This window comes from Myzus persicae, unplaced genomic scaffold (assembly GCF_001856785.1).
Source record: "Myzus persicae strain clone G006 unplaced genomic scaffold, MPER_G0061.0, whole genome shotgun sequence".
Classification (NCBI taxonomy): domain Eukaryota; kingdom Metazoa; phylum Arthropoda; class Insecta; order Hemiptera; family Aphididae; genus Myzus; species Myzus persicae.
Genome location: NW_019104355.1, coordinates 139337 through 161567, shown reverse-complemented (window position 1 = coordinate 161567; position 22231 = coordinate 139337). Strand labels below are relative to the sequence as shown.

The 22231-nt window shown below is 29.9% G+C and overlaps 2 protein-coding genes across 2 annotated transcripts in view; one reads left to right on the top strand and one right to left on the bottom strand.

The window, feature by feature from the left end:
• Positions 1 to 8856, bottom strand: part of LOC111041446 — a 99362-nt gene extending 90506 nt beyond the window's left edge. Inside the window, exon 1 of the mRNA XM_022325720.1 lies at positions 8167 to 8856. The gene's annotated coding sequence lies outside the window, so the exon portion shown is untranslated. The remainder of the gene's footprint in view (positions 1 to 8166) is intronic.
• On the top strand, positions 875 to 21816 carry LOC111041447. The gene is made up of 5 exons (XM_022325721.1): positions 875 to 1248; positions 17046 to 17319; positions 17519 to 17708; positions 17831 to 18251; positions 20720 to 21816. Exons 1-5 carry the CDS (start codon positions 1238 to 1240, stop codon positions 20910 to 20912), a joined length of 1089 nt encoding a protein of 362 aa, XP_022181413.1. The 5' UTR covers positions 875 to 1237; the 3' UTR covers positions 20913 to 21816.
• Positions 21817 to 22231: the final 415 nt, after the last annotated feature.

Below are 22231 nucleotides of genomic sequence, written 5' to 3'. Positions count from 1 at the left end.
TCTTTAATTAGTTAAGAATAGTTTATATAAATATAATATATTACGTATTTTTATCGAAACTAGAACTGCGCGACGAGGATGACTGCAATACTGATAAGCAAACGCTATGCTTTAATAATCATGATCGACCAAAGTTATCAACAAGTCATTAAAATCGATGGTACACATTTATTTTTCAGCAAGAAATATTTGTTTGTACCTAATACATTTTAATTTAAAAATTGTTATAAAATAATATTTTGAAAATTATAAGGCATTTAGGCACCTTATATTTTTAAGAGCCAGGGGACTTAGACCTCTACTTAAAACAACAAATTTGGGGGGGGGGCTTGAGCCTCTCAATTTTCGATTGTGTATTTCAGTAGGGGGCCCTTATTATGTTGTCATCAGCTCACGTCCGCATATCGTTAAACGCGGTTGCTACGCGTGGGAAATGACGAATATTAATTATTGTCTATATCAATTCTAAAGCGATTAAGGCTGTAATATAAATATATCATACGAATCCATAATATCACACACCTATACATACACGTGAAAACCAAAAGATCGTTTGGGCGCATCCGAAAAAAATCTGTTTTATAGGCCACAGTGTCACGGAACCGGTTCCGAATCGAACGTCCGGCACGATGCTTGACCCAGATAAATGCGCGCGCGTATGTATATATAAAATTATATTATGTATCTAAAATATCCATAAAATAATAATAATCATAATAGTCGTACATCGTAGGTACCTACAGTATATATTATAATATTGTGTATCTCTACTCACACGTCATTTTGTAGCGGCGGCGGCTGCGTCGTAAGACAAGTACCAACACGCGCCGGTTTCGGATGAAAGGTTTTAATGCACACACGCATACACATATATATTTGTTTATATATGTATTATGATAATATACGATGTAGTCGTTCTGCCGGACGAGCGTCTTCAGTCGACCGGTGAACGTTCGAAAGACACTATCCTAGGTAGCTGTATCGTCGTGCACCCACGCTTAATAATCACACACTCCGCTCGTGTATACCTACCTGCGATGCGTTTGGCGTCTGAACACATCACACGGCACAAGTCTTAACGGATTCCTTGGTTTTATTATCAGCGACGGTCGTATATCGTTCAGATAATTTTTTTTTTGTTTTTTGAGGGGGGTTTTTATCTGCCGAGACAAAACGAACTTTTTTCGCGAAGAGATTTTTCTGTATCGTTTTTGGCATTCATGCGATTGTGAACAAAATGACACAACTGTAAGTATATACAACATCATAAGCTATATCATAATATTATAATATTAATATCCATAAATATACTTGAGTATATTACTACTTGTATACAAATATACCGGTGCTTATTTACGCATAATTTGATATCTGCGTGATATAGTACAATAGTATATACTTTATTGTAATGGCCAGAATTTTGATTTAATTACATAGTTACATTTTTCAATTGATAATTCAAAATAATTATTATTGTTCCCATATAAATTTAAAACAATCGAAAATACATGAAATGCACAACTTTTTTTATACGCTCTTGTACTTTTAAAGTTTGAAAAATCTTAAAAATGTACCAATTCTTTTGTAGTAATAAATTCATTTCAACGAAATTAGATAATTAAACGGATATATAAAAATAACGAAATTTCTTTTGAACGATTTTAGTAATTATGTTGAAATGTATAAGATACAAACTGTATAGTTTTTGTACCTCAGTCGCGACAAGGCGTTTAAAATTTCTCAAATAATAACAATTACAAAAACAAAAATGCATAAAAATATTAATACCTTCCAACAAATTATTATTATTTTTGAAAATTAAGTCAATTTAATATGTATATATATATATGTGTATGTTAAGAACTGTGTACGTATGTTTTCAAATGCTTAAATTAGTTTTTGTAAATTGTTTTCATGATTATAACCGTTTTATGAAATGCACGAGTTCGTATTTATGTTTATTTCGGATTTTTGTTCGAAATGTTAAATTAAAAATATTATGTATTTTAACCGTAGGTAATTTTTACAATAAAAATTATTTGATAATTTAACTCAACGTTTCAAACGATGGTTTGTTTGTTATTTTTATAAGTTATATAAGTTAAAACATATTGGACAATGCGCGTCTGCGCGTCTTTCACTGCATGTCTTTCGTACATAATGAGAATAATATAATTTAATTTTTATCACATGTTATTTTAATTTAATATGCGTAAACTATGAACACCTCGACAACACAGATTACTTTGTAAAACATATTTATTTTCCTACGACGATATATAATTACGGATAAATGAATATAGATAATATAATTTTCAATTGGATAGAAATTAGAGGGAAAAAAATAATTGTTTTTATAAGGTTTTTACGATCCAAATTATTTTTATGGGGTTGTGGTATAATAAAAGTCATATTTATTCATTTTATATAGCCAAATGATTGGAAATTGGATGTATATCGATTATAGACCATGCTTGGCTTAAAACAATTTATTTTGAAATGTCTTAATTTATCTTATCATTACTAAACTGTTGATGAGAATCGATATTTAATAATCTAATAATTATGTCTTTTAGAGATTTTCTCAAAGTACATTTAAAATGCATGTATTATAATTAAATTACATAAAACATTTGTACCTATTTGAATGCATACTAATTATAATCCTAGTTATCTTTTTTATCAACGAACACTCATTATTTCAAAGTTATAAAATTTTCAACTTTAGATGATCTGAAAGTGGTGGACCATTATCTTGAGGAGTACATGCCCCTGTGTCACTCAATACTTTCAATGCTTAGGTAAACTACTATAACTCATGAAAAATTCTTCTAAAATTCGATTATTTATGTATTACCGCAATGCTCGGAAAAATATTCTGCTTTGGTAAGAATTTAAAAAATATAATTTTTTTTCAAAAATCTTCTTTTGTAATGTTATGTGAAAGTTGAAATTTAAATTAAATCTTTAATAGTTTTTAAAGTGCCTAATGAGTGTTCTCTTGATAAAGGAATCACCTGGTACACATCATATTGTTAAGTGTTTATTTATTTATTTATTTATTTATTGAATAAACGGGCGTGAGCCCAGGTTAAAATAATTAAAAGTGTTAAACAACCATCTTTTTAAATTCAAACAATGAATTTAATTATAAAAACATTTGTACCTATATTATAATGTTAAAGTTCAGCTTTTTAAAGTTTTTAGTTGTACAATGATGCGGAGTGCACCCACACACTTTCTTCTTTTTTTAGATTTATTGTTTTTTTTTCAAATGGTTCATCATTAATTGAAGAACGTGGTTATTACTTTTTAAATATAGTAGTTTATTAGTAAGACATAATAATGTCATCTACAAGTTTTTATATACATATAATACATAATAGGTAGGTACATAATAAACAATATTATAATTAATTAATATATTATAATTTGTATTCATTATTTATTATTATATTATATAATATATTTTTATTGGTATCTACTGTTCTACTTATATTTCATGATAGTATTTAAATCAATATCTACAATATTCATTTCTAAAATTCTACATAATATAACCTATATTGCGCCATGAGGGGCATATTTAAGAGTTGTCTTGTGTTTCATATTAAATAGTGTCATAAGTATCATATTTCGTCTGTATAGGCATATCTGAAAATGTACCTATATCAAGTTACATTTAGTGGAACTTAGAGGTATATCGAGTATATTATAAATGTATAAGTACCTACATATTCGTAAATTATTGTAAATGTATATTAGTAATTACTAATTTAAGTTCTACACAAGCTCAACGCCCTCATTCTGATGTGCAGATATAAATGATAAATAGTAGGTACTGTTCGGTATGATAGGGATGCAAGGACACGGGATATACAATTTTTTTGGTCCTATCATTTCTTTACAATGTCTGGACATTGTAGGAAATATTGGAGTTACAAAATTATCATTTTCACATTTCCGGAATTTTCTATTTTGCCCGTAAGTCGTAACATACGCACACGTCACATATTAATAATTTATAAATTGTTTAACAAGCTTAAACTTTACTTAATATCTGTCTAGTTGGTATTAACATATTAATGATATATAAGGCCACTGGTGGGGTCCAAACTTAGGACTGTTATATATCATAATATGTCATAAACATATTATAATTTTGACATTTTAACCCAAAATGTTTCTGATTTCGGCAAATAAGCAAAAAAAAAAGTCGGAGACATTGTCGAAATATATTATAATATCCCATATCCCATACAACAATATGGCATAATATGCAAGTCTAGCATACCTTGAGGGTGACTGCAGTTTGCAGTTCGCAGTTATCATACAAGAATATGGTATTCTAATCACATGACAAAACGGATTCTGTTCATTAACAAGTAGTTATTTGTAACTATATTCTAAACAGATTCTGATTTTTTAATATTTGTTTTTTTAATTGAAATGCCAATTAACATTTATATTTTTATTATAAACCAAACACTTTTTTGAATATTAAAAACTATTTGTAGATTAAAACAAAGTAAAGTTGATTATCAATCAAAATCTGATTTATAAATTAAAGTCTGTTATGCCAAAGTTCTACAGTATTGTCAGGATCCGAGAGATCGATCGATTTTCTTATATTAATGTAATTCAAAAACTGATATAATAATAATAATAATCTTTATTACGGAAATCAACTCCATTTACAATAATAATATTTATTATAATTATAACAGTATAGGTATATTATAATAATTAATAAATAGCTTATACTACAAAAAAATAAAAATAACACTTGTATTAACTACTTATATGGGTTATAATAATTCTTTACATTTTATATACTCGTAACAAAAGCTAACCGTAAGACACTAACCGAAAGTTTCTTCGAAATTTACTCTCCAACTTTACTATCCCAACTTTCCATCAATATTCGGGCGCTCAAGCCACCCGTCGTAATGCCCCTTTCTACATATACTAAGGTCTCATTCTAACTATTCTAACCAACCAATCCATCGATGTGTACAAATAGCATATAAGTTAATAAATATTAAATACCTATAAATTATATTTCATTAGTAGCAATTAAAATAAAATACATACTAATAGTAGTATAAGTCACCGCTTGGAATTGTTTTTCGGATGCAATTCGTTTTTCGTATATGATTTATCATTGAATTCAAATTTAACACATTCATTACAGTGACCTACTCAATGACGAGGTACCCTCGACTCCTACTGAACAACAGAGCGGTTACCTACTTGCCCACTTTTTACTATTACGTTTATTTTATAATATTTGTCATGGATATATTTTTTAAAGTTCGAAAAAATTCAAAAGTTCTACTTAGAACTTAAGTTTAAAAAAAGTTCTTGAAAAATATTAAGTTTGAGTAGTTGAAAATGTAAGTTTGACTCGTAGCTAAAATAAACCATGTACGCATACGGGTAGTGATAAGATTTCCAGAACTGACACACTAATGTTCATATTTCATATTTTTTATACCTTATCCTAATGTCAACTTTCATGTCACCAAAATACCGTCATATTATTATACATTTACCTATACTTTTCTCTTTATAACACGGCTGACTGCAATAAACCTATAGAACACATTATGTAGAACGTATCCGGGTAACAAGCTGGCTCTAATAATAGTCTGATTTTCAAAGTTAATTTTAAATTAAATTATGAATTACCAACTTCGTCATGTTTGAATTGTACAAATTATTGTAGGATTAAAATTGGGAATTTAAAAAATGATAGAAAAATGCATTTAAGAAAATAAGAACTCAGTAAATTAACATAATATGTTTTAATATAAACTTTTGGAAAAATAAATAAGATTACGAATGGATCAAAATCCTAAATTTTATACTCCAGACATTTTAGAAAATAATAAAGTATAAATAATTATACTTCAAAGTTGACAATTATATTTTTTTGTAACAGCGATGCTGCGATACACGTTAAAAATAAACAATCATCTGATATTTTGGCAACCATACGAAATACGTGTACCTACAAGATAAACAAATTTTACTGTCGGAACAAACGTTTAAGGTTTAAATAATGCGTCGTCATCGGCAAAAATTGTATAGATTAAAATTATACTTCATTAGGCTTGTAATGAGTGGCTTGGCTGAATCATAACGATATAAACGACAATTACTAATTAGTTAGATTTCTATTGATTTCTATTGTGCACGCGTGTGACGGATTTTATTCACTGAAAATCATGTGTTATATTATTATATACCTATGCCCACCTACTACAGCGCAATACTACTCCACTTAAACGATTTATCTATGGTGTAGATATATATTGTATTTTTTAATAAATACATTATTTACATACACGAATAATTAGGTACTTCCGTTTCAGCTAGGTCATCGTGAAACATTGTATACAATTGCTGTAAGACGCACGGCCAGACCACGATCGTATATTAATTATTTAATAATAATAATTCGGGCAGCACGATCTATATTATTATAATTATTTGGAAATTAGAAAAAAAACGAATTGTGAAATTTAAATTATGAATAACTATTATTATAGAAATAATATTTATTTTGGTGGCTTGGTGAGGAGCGGTCGTACGCTCAATCTGTGGCAACGCTCTGTGCGTATACAATATATCGACCGTCGTTGCTACTTGCTAGAACTCGGATGGGTGACCACTCGGGTTTTTTAGCAACACATCCTTGCCACACATACAAATACGTGTTTCAAATCAACCGTTTCCCCCTATAATTAGCTAATAGCCATAGCCGGGATTTAGATGAATAAAAAAAAATATATATATATATTCATTTTAAATATCACTTTATTTAGGACCAATCATACCTAATTATTTATTTGTTTATATGAGAAGAATTAATTTTAAAATGATTATCCAATGAATAATATTTAAATAATTTTAATTTTATATTAAATATTATTATTGTTGTTGTATATATATTGTCTAAACAACAGAAATAATTTACGCGTTTTTTATTCTAGTGTTATTAAGTGTTCAGTTTCTGTAAGTGTATAGTTTTGAATTTAGTATTTAAATACCATTTATGCAAAATACTCGGGCACTCATTCGAATCAATGTTAAGTTGTGCACTCGTATACACGTTTTGTCGTTGGTACCAATGTACCATATGGTATTTTGTACGTTCACTTAGTACGTGTTCTAGATTAGTGTGCCACAATAATAGTAATAAATACATATAATTTTATAGTAAAATAAAGATCGCAACTGGGTGATAAACAAATATTGTAGTTTGAATGTTGGATATAAGTAGGTTTTTTGGTTGAAGCATCCAGAGTTTTATATTAATGTTTGATTTATTAACACCAAAGTGAATTGTACTTACGCGTTACCTAATAATGCGATATCATCGATACCACGGTGAGTGCGTATGAAATACATCGATCGAATATGACGACTTATTGAGAACTGTTTTGCTTTTAAATTAAAATCGAAATTGGTGCTTAATCACATCCTCTACATCACAGAAATCGGCCGACGTGCAAAACCGGGCTTAACCGGACGGGAAACTTTTGTGGTAATAATATCAGTTTTCGCGTTTCGAGTTCGATCGATTCGTAGTAGTCTGTTTTCCTTTCTATTCGTGTTGGATTGATGCCAAACCGAAAAAATTTGTTGGATTTAGAACAAACTGAATCAAACGGGTTTCGCCGTGCATTTCCTGTGCACGTCATCCAATAAAAGATTTCACTCGCCGGTTGGCCTAATAACATTACGTGCAAAAATAACATAAATATATAGTCACCGAGTCAGATCTAAAATCGAATGGTATAGAAAGAGTAAAAATGAAAACGAAAATATTCGCAGTATTTGCAGCGAATACAAAACTATATAATAACAACGATGTATTTTTTTTTCTTCGCGTATCTTAAACCAATACACCATGCCAAGCCTAACCTATACTCATTGAGAATGCATTTAATTTATTGACTATTACATATATCTGCTTGATATACCTAGATATACGTCCTATAAACTCGCAAATTGCAATATTAGCGCATACATGTATATAAGTATAACTACAGTATATTACCAACACATTTGCACGTATCGATCGAACATTTTCATAACACCTACATGACGTAAATGTCCTCTAAAACGTTAATAAAAAATAAAAATTGAAATATTTACCTGTTTCATTACCGCCATTGTTTTTCCTTTCGAGAATTAACCAATTAATTCACTGAACAACGATCACAAACAAATTAAAGATCAAAGAATTGAAAAACGGGCAACGGCAAAAGCTGAAAAACCAATAGTCAATAGTGAAGACTGAGTACCTAGTGAGCAATCATCACTCGTCGGCGATCGTTGTCGCCAGCCCTATCGCTCACCATCGGTGGTGGCATTTTTAAATATACCTCTGATGAAAACGGTCTATGGCGTATAAACCCCAGATAAAATATGATATCGCAGGAATATCATCGCATTAGTGTTTATTCGTGACATGACCGGGGAAATCATTTTACAGATGTGTAAGCGATATTATTCGTCGACATAAAAACTATTATTAATTTTAAACGATTGTGAGATATCGCATACATATTCGACATGGGGGCAACTTTATGGTACTTCCATTGCACACTGGGCATATATACGTGATACTCATATATATATATATATATATATATATTATGAGCCGTAAGCCCATCTTTATCGACAATGTTATCGATTAATAAATTAGTTCCGGATCTAATATTCAAGCTTTCGACCTAGGTATCTTTAAACCGTAAGAATGCGGAATCTCTATTAATATATTTAAGCCAACTTGGAAACAGATACCAAGGCATATCAATTTAATTTATTGTTATAAATTTTAACTTCACGATAGGCAGACTATATTATTGGCTATTATTGATTTATAAATATTTTGGTTTTATTATTTTCATAAGCATAACTATTGTAATAATAATCATCATTATTATCAAACAGATCTACATAATATTATAATGCGACTCTATTATTGACTATGCAATCATGTTATTTTTTTGACTTATTATATTTTGAATTATTATAACTATATATGATTAAATATTTTTGTATAATACACTAGCTCAAAATTGAAAAAGGCAACATTTCGATTTCTTTTGATTCGCAGACAATTTTGCTCAATCGTGTCGCAAAAAAAGGTGTTTTATGCTCAATCTTGTCTCTGCCGTTCGTAAATAGGTACTGTAATAGGTACAATTTGATTAAGGTACTTTCATACACGGTTCAAGAAATCAACGGTTTACAATTTTTACAACCAGTTATGGCTATTGAAAGATTAAAAACGTCATATTTTTTGACCGAACGATTGAGAACACAAATAACTAAAAACTATAACTATTAACTATAACTAACCACTTATCTATGAAATTAATACGATTGAGAATCGATTAACGTGCATGCAAGTTTCCATATAATTTATTTAGATATCGAACGATTTAGTACGTTACATACTTAATATATAGGAGGTTGCATTATTTTAAATTAAGCATTTAAGTAAGTGACGAAAAATAATAAGTCATGAGGCTCTCGGGGACTCTGTAAGGCAATTACATAGCAATTTTGTATCTATGTATCATGTAATTATAACTAATTATTTTTGTATGATACTAATTCAAGAACACTTTTTGAGCTCGACGACCAAAAAGAAAATAACAAAATGAGTTTTTTTTTTATGATTAGTTGATAAACACCGTACATCGTACAATCAACAATTAATTTTATTACTATTTCGATTTAACCCACTTTGTCGAATTCGCCGACAACTCAGTTTGCCGAAAAATATTCCAGTTTTAAAATATTTTTAATATTATTTTATAAATATAGTTACAATTTTCCCCATTCGTTGACAGGTGACAATAATTGTATCAACAACTGGTATAACAGTGATAATATTATGGTATGTTGTCGATATAAGTTCAAAGGTACTATTTTTATAAGGGTACTATACTACTATAGGTACTAATTGAGATTAGCTATACAACATATATAAAAAGAACTTAAAATAAACAAAAATTAGTCTAAACACACAAAATGAACGTAATATTTGTAAAAATGAGTTTAAAAATGAAATGAAATGCATTTAACACAAGAAATGCAAAAATGCAAAATAAAAATGACACATTCTAAATATATCACGTAACAAATTTAGTTTTTGGTTAGAACTGTATAGCACTTAAAGAAAAAAAAATGCAAAATCCTAGCTCTAATTATTATTACTATTAATATATTACCTACGTTTTCTGTTTTCATTTTTTATATAAAAAATTTAAGTTTTTTTTAAAATTGAAAATGTGTTTTTATAAAAATAAAATTTTTTATTATTATTGTGTTTCACTATATATCTAATGTTGGCATTTTACGCAGAATTATATGGTTTTCCTATAAAAACTTACAGGTATCCCGCTTTAAAGGAAAAAACAGTTATGGTCACATTAGCTAATAATATGTTATTTACATTAGCTATAATATGCCAATTCCTGGATAATGTAACTCGTAAGTCAACATTTCTAAATATTTAAATATTAAATATTTAAATACTAGGTACATTTTTTTATCACGTATTATATTTATTTTAAATGTTAACTATTTTGTATTTTTATTTTTTCGGCAATTCTTTTATACCTTGTTCTATAACGGTTATAGAAGCTCGCATAAAGTCTAAAAACGTATCTTTGACTCTTCGTGACTTAAAAATCGTTGACAAAAAAAAAAACGACTGTAGCCGCTTTTCCTACTTTAGATATCAAACTTTTTGTATGCATTTCAAAGTTGATTTTGTTATTTATCTATATGCCGTCAGTGTTTCAAATATAAAAATATTAGATATATATATGCATCAACGTTGGCAAAAAAAATAGTATAAATTGAATTTTTTCAAACTTATACATAACTAAAAATTCCGTTCTCAGTCCTATTATACCAGAAATTATTCTATGTAAATGGGCTAACCTAAGTATTATGGGTATAGTAATGTTCACACAGAGCCACCTTTGCTGTCGGAAATAAGGGAAGAAAAATAAAAAGTTTAAGCTATGGGTGGGGTTTTCACCCTAAGTCCTAAACATTTCTGCGCCTTTTGCGATCGTCCATGTCTCCAACATCTAGCTTTCATATTAACAGTGTGTGGTGTTAATGAAAAAAAATATTAAAATATGTATAACACCCAATGTTTCTCTAAATATCTGATAGGCATATGTATGAAATGAAATCGGAAACGAAGATTTATACTGACGTTGGAATAATAATATATGCGGTACGAACAGGTGTTTGGCACTTCAATAGTTCAATTACATAAATGTTTTTACGATTTTTAAATGCAATGCACCTAGTCATGACTCATTAGTCACTGTGTATTAATTTATGCGTATATAAACCATTTCGTCGTCTGCTATGTGTGTGTTCGATTTATCGATAGTTTCGCTTGTTAGTTCGACGTGCCTATATAGGTATTGCGAGTCGGAGGTGTTTTACGTCTCTGCGGATGATTAGATTGATTCCAATAGAGAGGATAAAAATGTTCAAAAATAGAATACGATCGCTATGCCCACGGGACGAAATCCGTGTGAACCCGTCACGAGTTATATATTGGTGTACCCGGTCTGTTGTGGTGGGACTTTAATAACGGCGAAATGAAAATTAGGTATAGGTACTAAAACCGTGTTGTAAGCTTGTAACCGCGGGATATTCTGTATAAAATTTGTAAAATATGATGTATATTATTATGTAGGTACCACATTGAACTGCTCGCCTAAACGTAATTTTAGGCAAACGCGAATTCTTTATTTGCATACATACCTAATTATAACGGCACAGCTGTTAATGATGGGTATTCGAATATTATAATTGTATGAAGGTAGAACTGGCAGTATTGTACTCGCAGTATTCACCTATATAATGTACCTACTGCAGCTGTACTAGCCGAACGCTATATTTATGGCAATTTCAATTTATATTGCTCTTTGTTTTTTTTTTTTACAACATTTACTGCGGTCGAATCACGACTAGATTCTGAATTTCCCGGGAATCGCATTACATTTTGTTTACTATAAAAAAATAAACTGAGTCGATACATAGGTAATCGCTTTTAATTCTCAACTACGGTTGATTATAGTATGGTTATAATTGAGCACATTATGTATTGTTATCCATATCTTGAATGTACGCATTACGCGCTCGGAACTGTTATTATAATTATACAAATAATTAACACGTTATAATATTAGTTTCGTAACGTATCAAGTATACACGTTAAAAAGTACGGCATGAAGGGCAAGGGCTAACGGGTTTCAAAGTTATTTATGTATTTGGTTCTTCCATCTATAAATTATAATAGTACCTACCTATACGAATACGGCTATACAACGTATGCATATATATGTATTTATAAGTTTATCATAACAAATTAAATGTGTACCTACTCAAAAAATTTCCCGCCCGCGTATGGCGTATGTGATACTTTCCGAATATAATTATACAATACATACGTCATACTATAAACCTACCGATAGATTATCGGGTATCCCGACAATCGAGCGAAAGAAAAAGAGCGAACGTAAATGAGCGAATTAAAATATGAGCAAATAAAAATAAGAACCAGAGCATATAGAGCGAAAAAATATATGTGTGTACAATGTGAAACGACAGTGAAATATTTTAGGATTCGAAAAGTCCGCGATAACGATTCGATAAGAGTACATTTATGATCATTTGTCTTATCTGAGTCATTGTCGTCGTACCTGTATGTTGAATTTATAGAGGCTTCAATTGTCTATTAGGGTAGTGTAATCCAACAATTTGGAAGTTCATAAAAGCCCTTCAAAATCAACAGACTTTAGTGGATATGCGGTTACATCAAATTAATAGTGGCATTCGTTCGTCCAATAAAAAAAAAATATATAATGCTTCTGCCAAAAAATAAAAAAATATTGTTGACGATTATTCTAATATTCCTACACTTCAATATTTAAAAGGTATCGCGTATAATTTTTCATTGCAAGTATAAATGTATTAATTCAATATTCAATAAGTATGACAAATATGAAATCTAAATGTATTAATTTTATAATTATATGTATGTGCAAATAATTTATTTTAATTATATTATATTATTATATTTTTTCGCTCATTTTGTATTCTCTCTTTTCACTCGCTCATTTACGTTCACTCTTTTTCTTTCGCTCAATTGTCGTAGCACCAGATTATCTATAGATATGTGCGAATGCGAGATTAAATTGTTCATACATTTCTAAACGGTTTTTTACACAACAACTGTGGCTCGCCAATTTATTTTAAAATCAGTTTTCCTGAAACTCCGGGGCTGGATTTATCTGCAGCTCATATAGGTAATAAATTTAAATTGCTATGGCGTTAGCACCACGGAGTATTAAAAAGCGATCAATCATTTCGATTCAACACAATAATTATAATATATTGATTTGCGTTGTAGTGCGATCAAATTTGCGCCGCTTTCATTTACATAACAGACCTGCGAGATTGACCACAGACCACTTGACCTCTCGCAGCTGTATATGTTAAATGACTAAATCAATATTCGTTTCGGAAGAACTCGTGTGGCCTATTATAAAAGAGAAAATAAATGATAATAATAATGTACAGTCTCGATGCCACTTGGGACCTGTGGATGTATTTATTTAGTTAATAATAATTATATACACATCTCCTGGGCGTAATTATTTTCGCAGGCAATGAATTGAAAGACAATGCACATAGCACAATCTATTTTCTAGCCATCATATCCGTCGAAGATGTCTTTATTATTCCTCATTGGACAATCGAATGCATTAAACCTATTTTATTATACTGTCGTATCATTTGTGTAAGGTGGCACACACTAAGACTACTATCGTTTTACTTTCGTACTCTCTAAGCTAATGACTAATAGTGTATCGCTACATTGTATACAAAACAAATCCTGAAATCCTCAATCACTCAATAAAATATTTTATATAAGCTACTCGTTTTTATATTAATAGGTTAGTAAAATTGTATGGCCATAGTTTCCGATACTTATGACTTATGAGAGACTTACCGAGACCTGCAATCACAAATAAAAAATTATTTTTGTCGAGTCTGAAAAATTATAGTCAATTTCAAATGCAATCTTGATCATTTCTATAGATATGCATCATAAGCATAACCTTCAACACCTCAAATTACGCCCCTGATTGGCCTGATTACTTTATTTTTAATTCTTACTATACTACCTACCCATATTTTATAAAAATATATTTGTAAAGAATTAATGTCTGCTGTAGGTACGTACCTAAAGGGCAAAGGCTATAACTACTTTAATATTTCGTGTTGTTTCTTAAGTGGAAAATGAAAGAAATAGCGAAATGCACTCGGTGCAACAATTTAATACCTATGGACAATATCACAAAGCAACATAATATTATTTATTGTTATTCGTCAAATTTCTAGTGTACAAAGGCACATTCGTCGAATGGCCAGACATAGAGAGCGTATTTATGACTCGATAATATAACATAGGTATACTGGTATACAGCGATCTCGCCTCTCCTTCTGCTGCAATGTATTATATTGGTACATTCAATATTAGGTATTATATTATGATGCACAATAAAATGTGAGCATGTGCTCGAGGAAATCGGAATCGAAAACTATTTCAGTTCACAATACGTATGTACTTACACGCGAGAATTCAATTACTACGTATGATACAGGTGTCTATTATTTCCGACGAATCGTTTTTTATACTTGTTAATAAAGGAGAAATCACGTTCCCGATTCGCAACGGCCACAAGCAAACAATATAGTATAAATATATAATAGGCAATAGTCAATCCGTCGTCTATATATATATATTATGATAACATAGTAATGTTATAATATACGAACACGTGCCATCACGATGCGCACTGCAGTCGCTCAGTCATCTGAAGTTTTTTTTAGGTACCTATACGTGTATTGTTACCTATATGGCTACATGACTGTGTACAATACCTACTTGACAAATAATTAATAAATTAAAGAACTGAAAATTACTGTAATAATAGTATCAATAATCGACATCTAGGACTCTATAGGAGCGTTTTGGGTTTTTCTTGATTTTTTACAGTTTAACGAATGTTAAAATGATTCATGATTAGGTAATTGAGCGCTTCAGCCATGTACGATAATATAATATAATCGTAATTTGTGATTTTTCGTGTAATGTTTGTTTGTTCTGACTACGTCAAGCTCGTGTCTATATGTATAGTATATCTGTATACTCTGTTAATTTTTTTAATTTAATCCAGACCACCGAGACTTTTAAAACAAGAAGCAAAATTACACCCATACGTCAAATTAAATACGCCCAAGATTTTTAAATGCGTAGAATTTCAAATTAACTACCCAAAATAAGCGTAATTGGAAAAACAGAAGAAGTGAGGAAAAACACATATAATTGTAATAGGTACTATTTAATGGCTCATATATAACTGGTAGTTATCACTTTCAGTTCTGATTGATTACGAAGTTCCTAATAAGTTCATTAAATTCAAAAACCTTATTTTTTCTAAAGATGCAATATTTTTTTTTTATGATTATCTGTTGCGTGATAGGGGAAGCTATTATATTTCAATATTATAATCATTACTCTTTCACTTAATTATTATTTTGATAAAGAACCACATTTTCTCATACAATAATAAAATATGGGAAATGCAAATTATAGCAGATAGCGATTATCAAAAATTAATTACCTACCTTATTATTTACTTGCATTCAGGTACATAATATAAGTGAGGACAACAATTATTTATAGTGACATAAGTATGTTTAAACTCTACAAAAATATATAATATCATCCACATTAATAAATGAAGTACATTCATGAGGTTTTACGTTATTCAATTTCATAAATACGTTTCGTTAATGATGTATCATCGATAGTAATAGTAATTGGTTATTGTTATTTCGAGTAAAAGTACAAAGATGATAAAGTATAATAAATCTTGTATATTGCAGTCATAAATAATAAACAATCTGCAGTCGTGTATAATTAATTACAAAATAATAATAGCTCATTTATATTCATGTACGTATAATATTAATGCGTAAGTAGGTATTGACTATTTGATAAACTTATTTAAAAGTAATTAAATTTATTATGTATGTATTTGAATTGATTCGGATCATTGTCACGAACCGCTGATTATAATTAGATACTCTTCGTAATCAACCGGTTATTAAAGGATGATGCGCGTTGTTACTTGTTATAATAATGTGAATCCAAAATTAATTTTTTATGGTTGTAACTATAAATTATATACATTTTAAACATTTAAACACCTGTATCACACTTTCAACACATATTATACAGTTGATTAATCATGCTATAATTATTAAATTACGCTATGTTATATCCATAGTAGCCACTAGCCAGTATGTAATATGTACATATTTTGGGCCATTGCGCGTTTTTAATGCATAAATTAAACATTTGGTACCCTCATAAGTCATATAAAATGCAGCGTTTCACGTTTCCATAAAAAAAATGTAAACAAAAGGATACATACTGACGTAACCAAATTATGCCTTTTTCCTTATGATTGATTTTTGGTATTCGATCGATAATCCGATTCGATGTAAATTGAATCCGATTTTTAACTATTTATGTATATTTTGGCCTGGGTTATTTTGTTTGTATCTAAGTAAATAAAACTGTGGCCTTAATATTTATTTAGTATTTACTGGCCTAAATGACTAAACTATCAGTGACTTACTGAAAGTCGATAATGCTATACTGGAGTCATTCGCTGTATAGTATAACTACGTAGCTTGAATCCTAAAACCGGGTGTACAGCTACGTATCGTGTGCGTTTTATCTTATTCTCATTGCCCTTTGTCATCGTGGTATCATTCACAACCATCATACCAGGAAATTTCCAGAGTTGGGTCGAGCTCAACTTTTGGACACGGCACGCCGTACCTCTAAACCCGACTTTGAGCATTCCGCAAGCCATTTCACTTACAGATTTTTCTTGTCCTTATAGGTGTAGAAAAACTGTTCGGACAGCAGTCTTATACGTGTTCGCGGTCGTGCAGCTGTTACCGCTGCTTTCGACCGCGGTCGGTGTTGGTACCGGCCAGACCATCGCACCGTCGGGAGCTGAATTCCTCCACAGCGTCATTGGCAACATGCAACGACCGAATCGCAAGGTGTTTAATGACCGAATCGACGTCGAAGAATACATACCCGACGATATCCCGTACAGCCCACCGGCCGACGAGATAAAAATGCTGTCGAAACAACCGTTCAATTTCAACGTACGAGAGTCAATTTAATTACACATTTTATATACTATTTATACATGATATATTGATATGTATTTTTAATAAATAATACTTAACGAAGAGTTTATAACCGAGTCAAACGACACTCTTATTCGTGTATATACCTGTTATTACTAGGTGTATACCTATATATTATCACAATATGACATTATTTATTGATTGCTGTTCACAGAATCAGGCGAACCGCCCTGGCCAAACCGATGTCACCAAAAGCCAAGTCGAGTTATTACTTTCGCAAATAGCGCCTCAATTTTTGAATAAGGAGTTTGCCGAATCACAAACCCGGATAGTTACCCAAGAAGCTCCTCAACAGTATAACCCGGTACCCAACAGTCAACAAAATATAATTAATGCCATTGCGAGTGAGTCGAAAACAAAAATATCAACAAAAAATATGTACCTATATACTATTTAGCTATAATTTCCGTCACTGTGCGGTGACGATCGTATAATACATTAATACCTAAACCACTTCGTTTTGCAGGCGACACGGCGCAGAGACCGCCGGATGGCATGATTTCCGGATATAACTACTTCTTTTACCCGTTGGACAACAAGGTGCTGCAGCAGTTACCGCAGGTGCAGCAGACGACGGCGATGTCGGAACCGGAACCGCCCAAGTCCGAAAACCAGGCGGCGGCCAAGCCCCGCGTGGAGCCTCTGTTCGTGGCCATGGCCGGATTCGTGGGCGTAGCGGTGGTGTTCCTCAGCGCCCTCATGTTCATACCGATATTGCCGATACACGCTCTCACCTCCAAGGCGGTGCTGAAACGTGCCCCCGAGGAGCTCGCCTCCCTAACGAAGCTCGTCGCCGAGTCCATCGACGGCAAAGACTGTAGCGAGAGGATAGCGTGCGAGGTTGGCAGGGCGATGCGGTCCATGCGGGTGGGCAACAAACCCATCAGGTAAAACCTTTTTTGAACAAACCATGACGAATTGAAATTTATGTTAAATTATTATTTTAAACAATGGCAGTATTAAGTAAAATAAAATATAGTAACAATAAAAATACCTACATAAATAAATACATTTTACATCGAGTAATTAGGTAAACATGTGGTGTATGAAAAAAAATATAAAATATAAGACCTTATGTCTTAGAACCTACATAATTAGGGCTGTTAATTTTTAGATAAATGCATTATTATCTCACCTACTGTAAAAGAAAACTTTCTATACTGCCACATGTGTTATCTCCATCTTATACATACTTACAACATACCAAATTGTACGTTAATTATAATCCATTTTACTTAATTATTTTTGAAAATAAAATGAGTTGACGTATTATAAAATTTAAAGGTCGTATATTATAAATTATCTGGGACATATAGCAGGATTTTATTGATATTTTTTATTTTGAAACAAGTTATGATAATTTTGAAATTTACAAAAATTGTACAAGTTTTAAAATGCTCATAACTTTACTTTCGCCACTCGTGTGGCATCTTTTTTCTACAAATTTTTATTAGGTACTATAATTATTTCAATTTTACAGCTCTTTGTTTGTAATTGTTTTAATTTTTGATTTAATAATATTTTTTAAATAATTTTTAAGTCGATTTTTATTACTTTTTTTTTATATTTTTAATAATTTTCGTCAACTTTCAACCACAATTTATGAATTATTTTTTAAGTATTTAGGTACATTTCAGAGTTGAAATAAAGGTAAACGATTATTTCTTTGATAATTATTGTCATTTATTGATATGCATTTAATATGATTTCCTCATTACTTTATTCCTCCCCGAAAATTGTTCTATTTGCACTTATGACTTCATTCTTTTCCATGCAGTGGCTACGTGTAAATTTGATTCGACAAAAAATTACATCCAAAACCGTCACTCGGTTGTATATTATGGGCGGTTTGGTAATAATTAATTTAGTTGTTCAAAATAAAATATAAAATACATTTGATAGAACCACTTTACAGCGCTTCCAATTATACCTACTTTTTGACTACCCATCAAATTATCCATCTACTCATCCATTAAATTACACATCACATGGATACCTAACTATATGTTCCAAAGGTGAAACCGACTTTCGAAAAGTGTCTCTGGACGTAGGTCAAACTGCACAATAAAAGTGACTGGTAGTGTTTTTACTTGACAAATATATTTTTATTTAATGTATGAATTATTCATTTTATGATCATTATAATATTTTGATTATCTTACCTATAATATGTACCTGGCCGGAATTATACGAGCCTATGTGAAAATCGTAAAATTAATATTAGTAAATCTTTTTACAAAATAATATTTTTTTTTCTAAAGATTGATCTTCAGAAATGCAGACTCTAAACATTAAAGACAACACCTGATAATAATAAAAATGATACACTTAAAATATATATATATATATGTGTAAAATATAAAAATTAAAAATTTTTATTCTATAGACTTTCAACGAATTCAATGATTGTTATATTAATCAACGATTTATACAACGGATATTGTATAAATAATATAACGACTTAATGTATGACAGGCACAATCCCAATTATACGGGAATCGTAAGTTCCTTCACGAGAGTAGCAAATTAAAAATTATAAACGTTAACTCTTACATAAAATGAGATGTGTAAGTTAATACATATAGCAAAAAAAGGCGCGTATGTAACTATGCAAGGACCTATGAGGCAGGAAAAAATATAATCATATTTAATTATATTTCGTTTTCATACATTTTAGTATAAAATATTTCGTAATTATATAAAAAAAAATTCATATTTTATATCGTTTATACTTTATACCCGTCCATTTTAATACTTGTTACAAAAACTATACTTTATTTCATATAATATTAATTCATGAAATACAATTATATATAATGTGTAATATATTTTTCTGCTGTGTACGAATTTACAAACTCACCTTTTTTTTATCCTGTAGGAATTTCCACATCTCATTTTTATATTCATGTAAGAATTAACATACGTACCTTAATTTACCTTGTTGGAACTGATATATTATGTACTTATGTACTTTTTTCTATCGTGTACATTGGACGACGACGAATTCGGTAGACGATAATGGGCAATTTCCCAACTTAAATGGTCTTTATTACGTAATTATTCGATACCCAAAAGCTGAAAGTACCAAATTGTAATTATTTTATTTAGGTGTAGGCAACAATGCACACGTTGTTTTCTTACAATACCTAATTACCTGTGTAATATCTACGAGGAGAATTCCCAACTTCGCTTTTATTGTTTTCACCGTTAGAACATATTTCACAATTTTACTGTTTGTTTTTCGCGATTTTGACTTGTGCGGAAATTTTTTACCAAATTATACACTATATCTCGTTGAAGTGGTAGTTTTTTTTTTGTTTAATATTTTAACAATTTTTTAATTTTTTTATTGCAGAATGATGGAAATAATATTACCCCCAGCGGTGGCAAAACAGCTAGCTCAGATAAGAAGGTCTGCTTCAAAGAAAGAACAGTGTCATTTCATCATGTGCAAAAAGACTGAGGGCACATTGCAATTGGTGGCGAAACTAAAGCAAACTCATCACAATAAAACTATTCACGATGTTAGAGAAATTTTTAACATTTAAAACACACTGTTTTTTGAGATTAATTTATTCTAGCTGTTAAGTAAATTATTCTATTTATTTAAGATTACTTAAAGATTTGTAAGTACTTCAGTTATGCCAGGGCTGGGCAGATTTCTTTTTTTCCATAAAATTATTTTGAAAATGAAAATTAGGTTTTCTAAAAAAAAAGTTCAAGTTAAAAAAAAAATTCAATTACTTATCAGATATGAGTAAAGACTTTCTTATTTTCTTTTTACCTGTAATTTTAGCGTGGTTTAAGTAAATTTATTTCATGATATTAATCAGTAACCCTGACAAAATTATGCCTCAGTTGAATGGTCTGATTTCTAGTTTATAAAAAGATTTGAATTTATCCGCCTTTTTTTAGGTTATTGTGAGAATCAATTTTTGGCATTTTAATTAAAATTACGTAAAATAATAAATAACCATTTTTACTCCTCAAATTTTGAGTGTCGACTTAATTTTTTTAAGAAAATAAAATGGTTATTTAAAAATTAACTTTCACAATAACCTGCACAAAATTATAAAAAAAGGTTTACTTTTAAATTCTTTTTAAAAGTATACGCATTATTAGTAGATTCAATGACAAATTATATTCATTCAATGTACTTTATATTCTAAATTCTACTCAAAAAAATCTAAACAACAAACAGATAAGTAAAATATTTTTTGCCACTTTAATATTAATAAAGAAATTAATTAAAAATCAAAAATGTAAATTAACTTTGAATTTGTTAATGCCCAGCCTTGAATAATGTCGTTGCTGGAAGTGATCCCAATCGGTCATTTTCTAAGGAGTATTGTATAGGCAACTCATTATGTCATGACAATATTATACAATATTGTACTCTATGCATAGAAAAAATGACAATACATGTTTTTGTATTTGTAAGTGACTTATATATTATTATAATTAAAAATCACTAAATAAAATTCCCTATTTATTTTATATTGTAAGATGCTAGAACAAATTATTTTAGCAGAACTGATAGATAAGTACATCAAATACAATATATTATGTATACAATTAATAAAAGATAAAAAATAAAATAAAAATAAATTATCATATATTTAAAAGTTTGTATTCATTTTGATTAATTTCTACCTACCATAGTATAACAAGTGTTATTTTTTCATGTAAAATAAGAACAAAAACAAAGTGAAAACAGATTGTTTTTTTGTAACATGGGTATTTATATTAATTTATAGACATTACAAGTTAACACCCCGAGTACAAAACAATTTTTTAATGTATAAAAATAATAATACCTACATGATATTTGATTTCAAATTGATTTCTAAATGTTTCTGAATTTAAC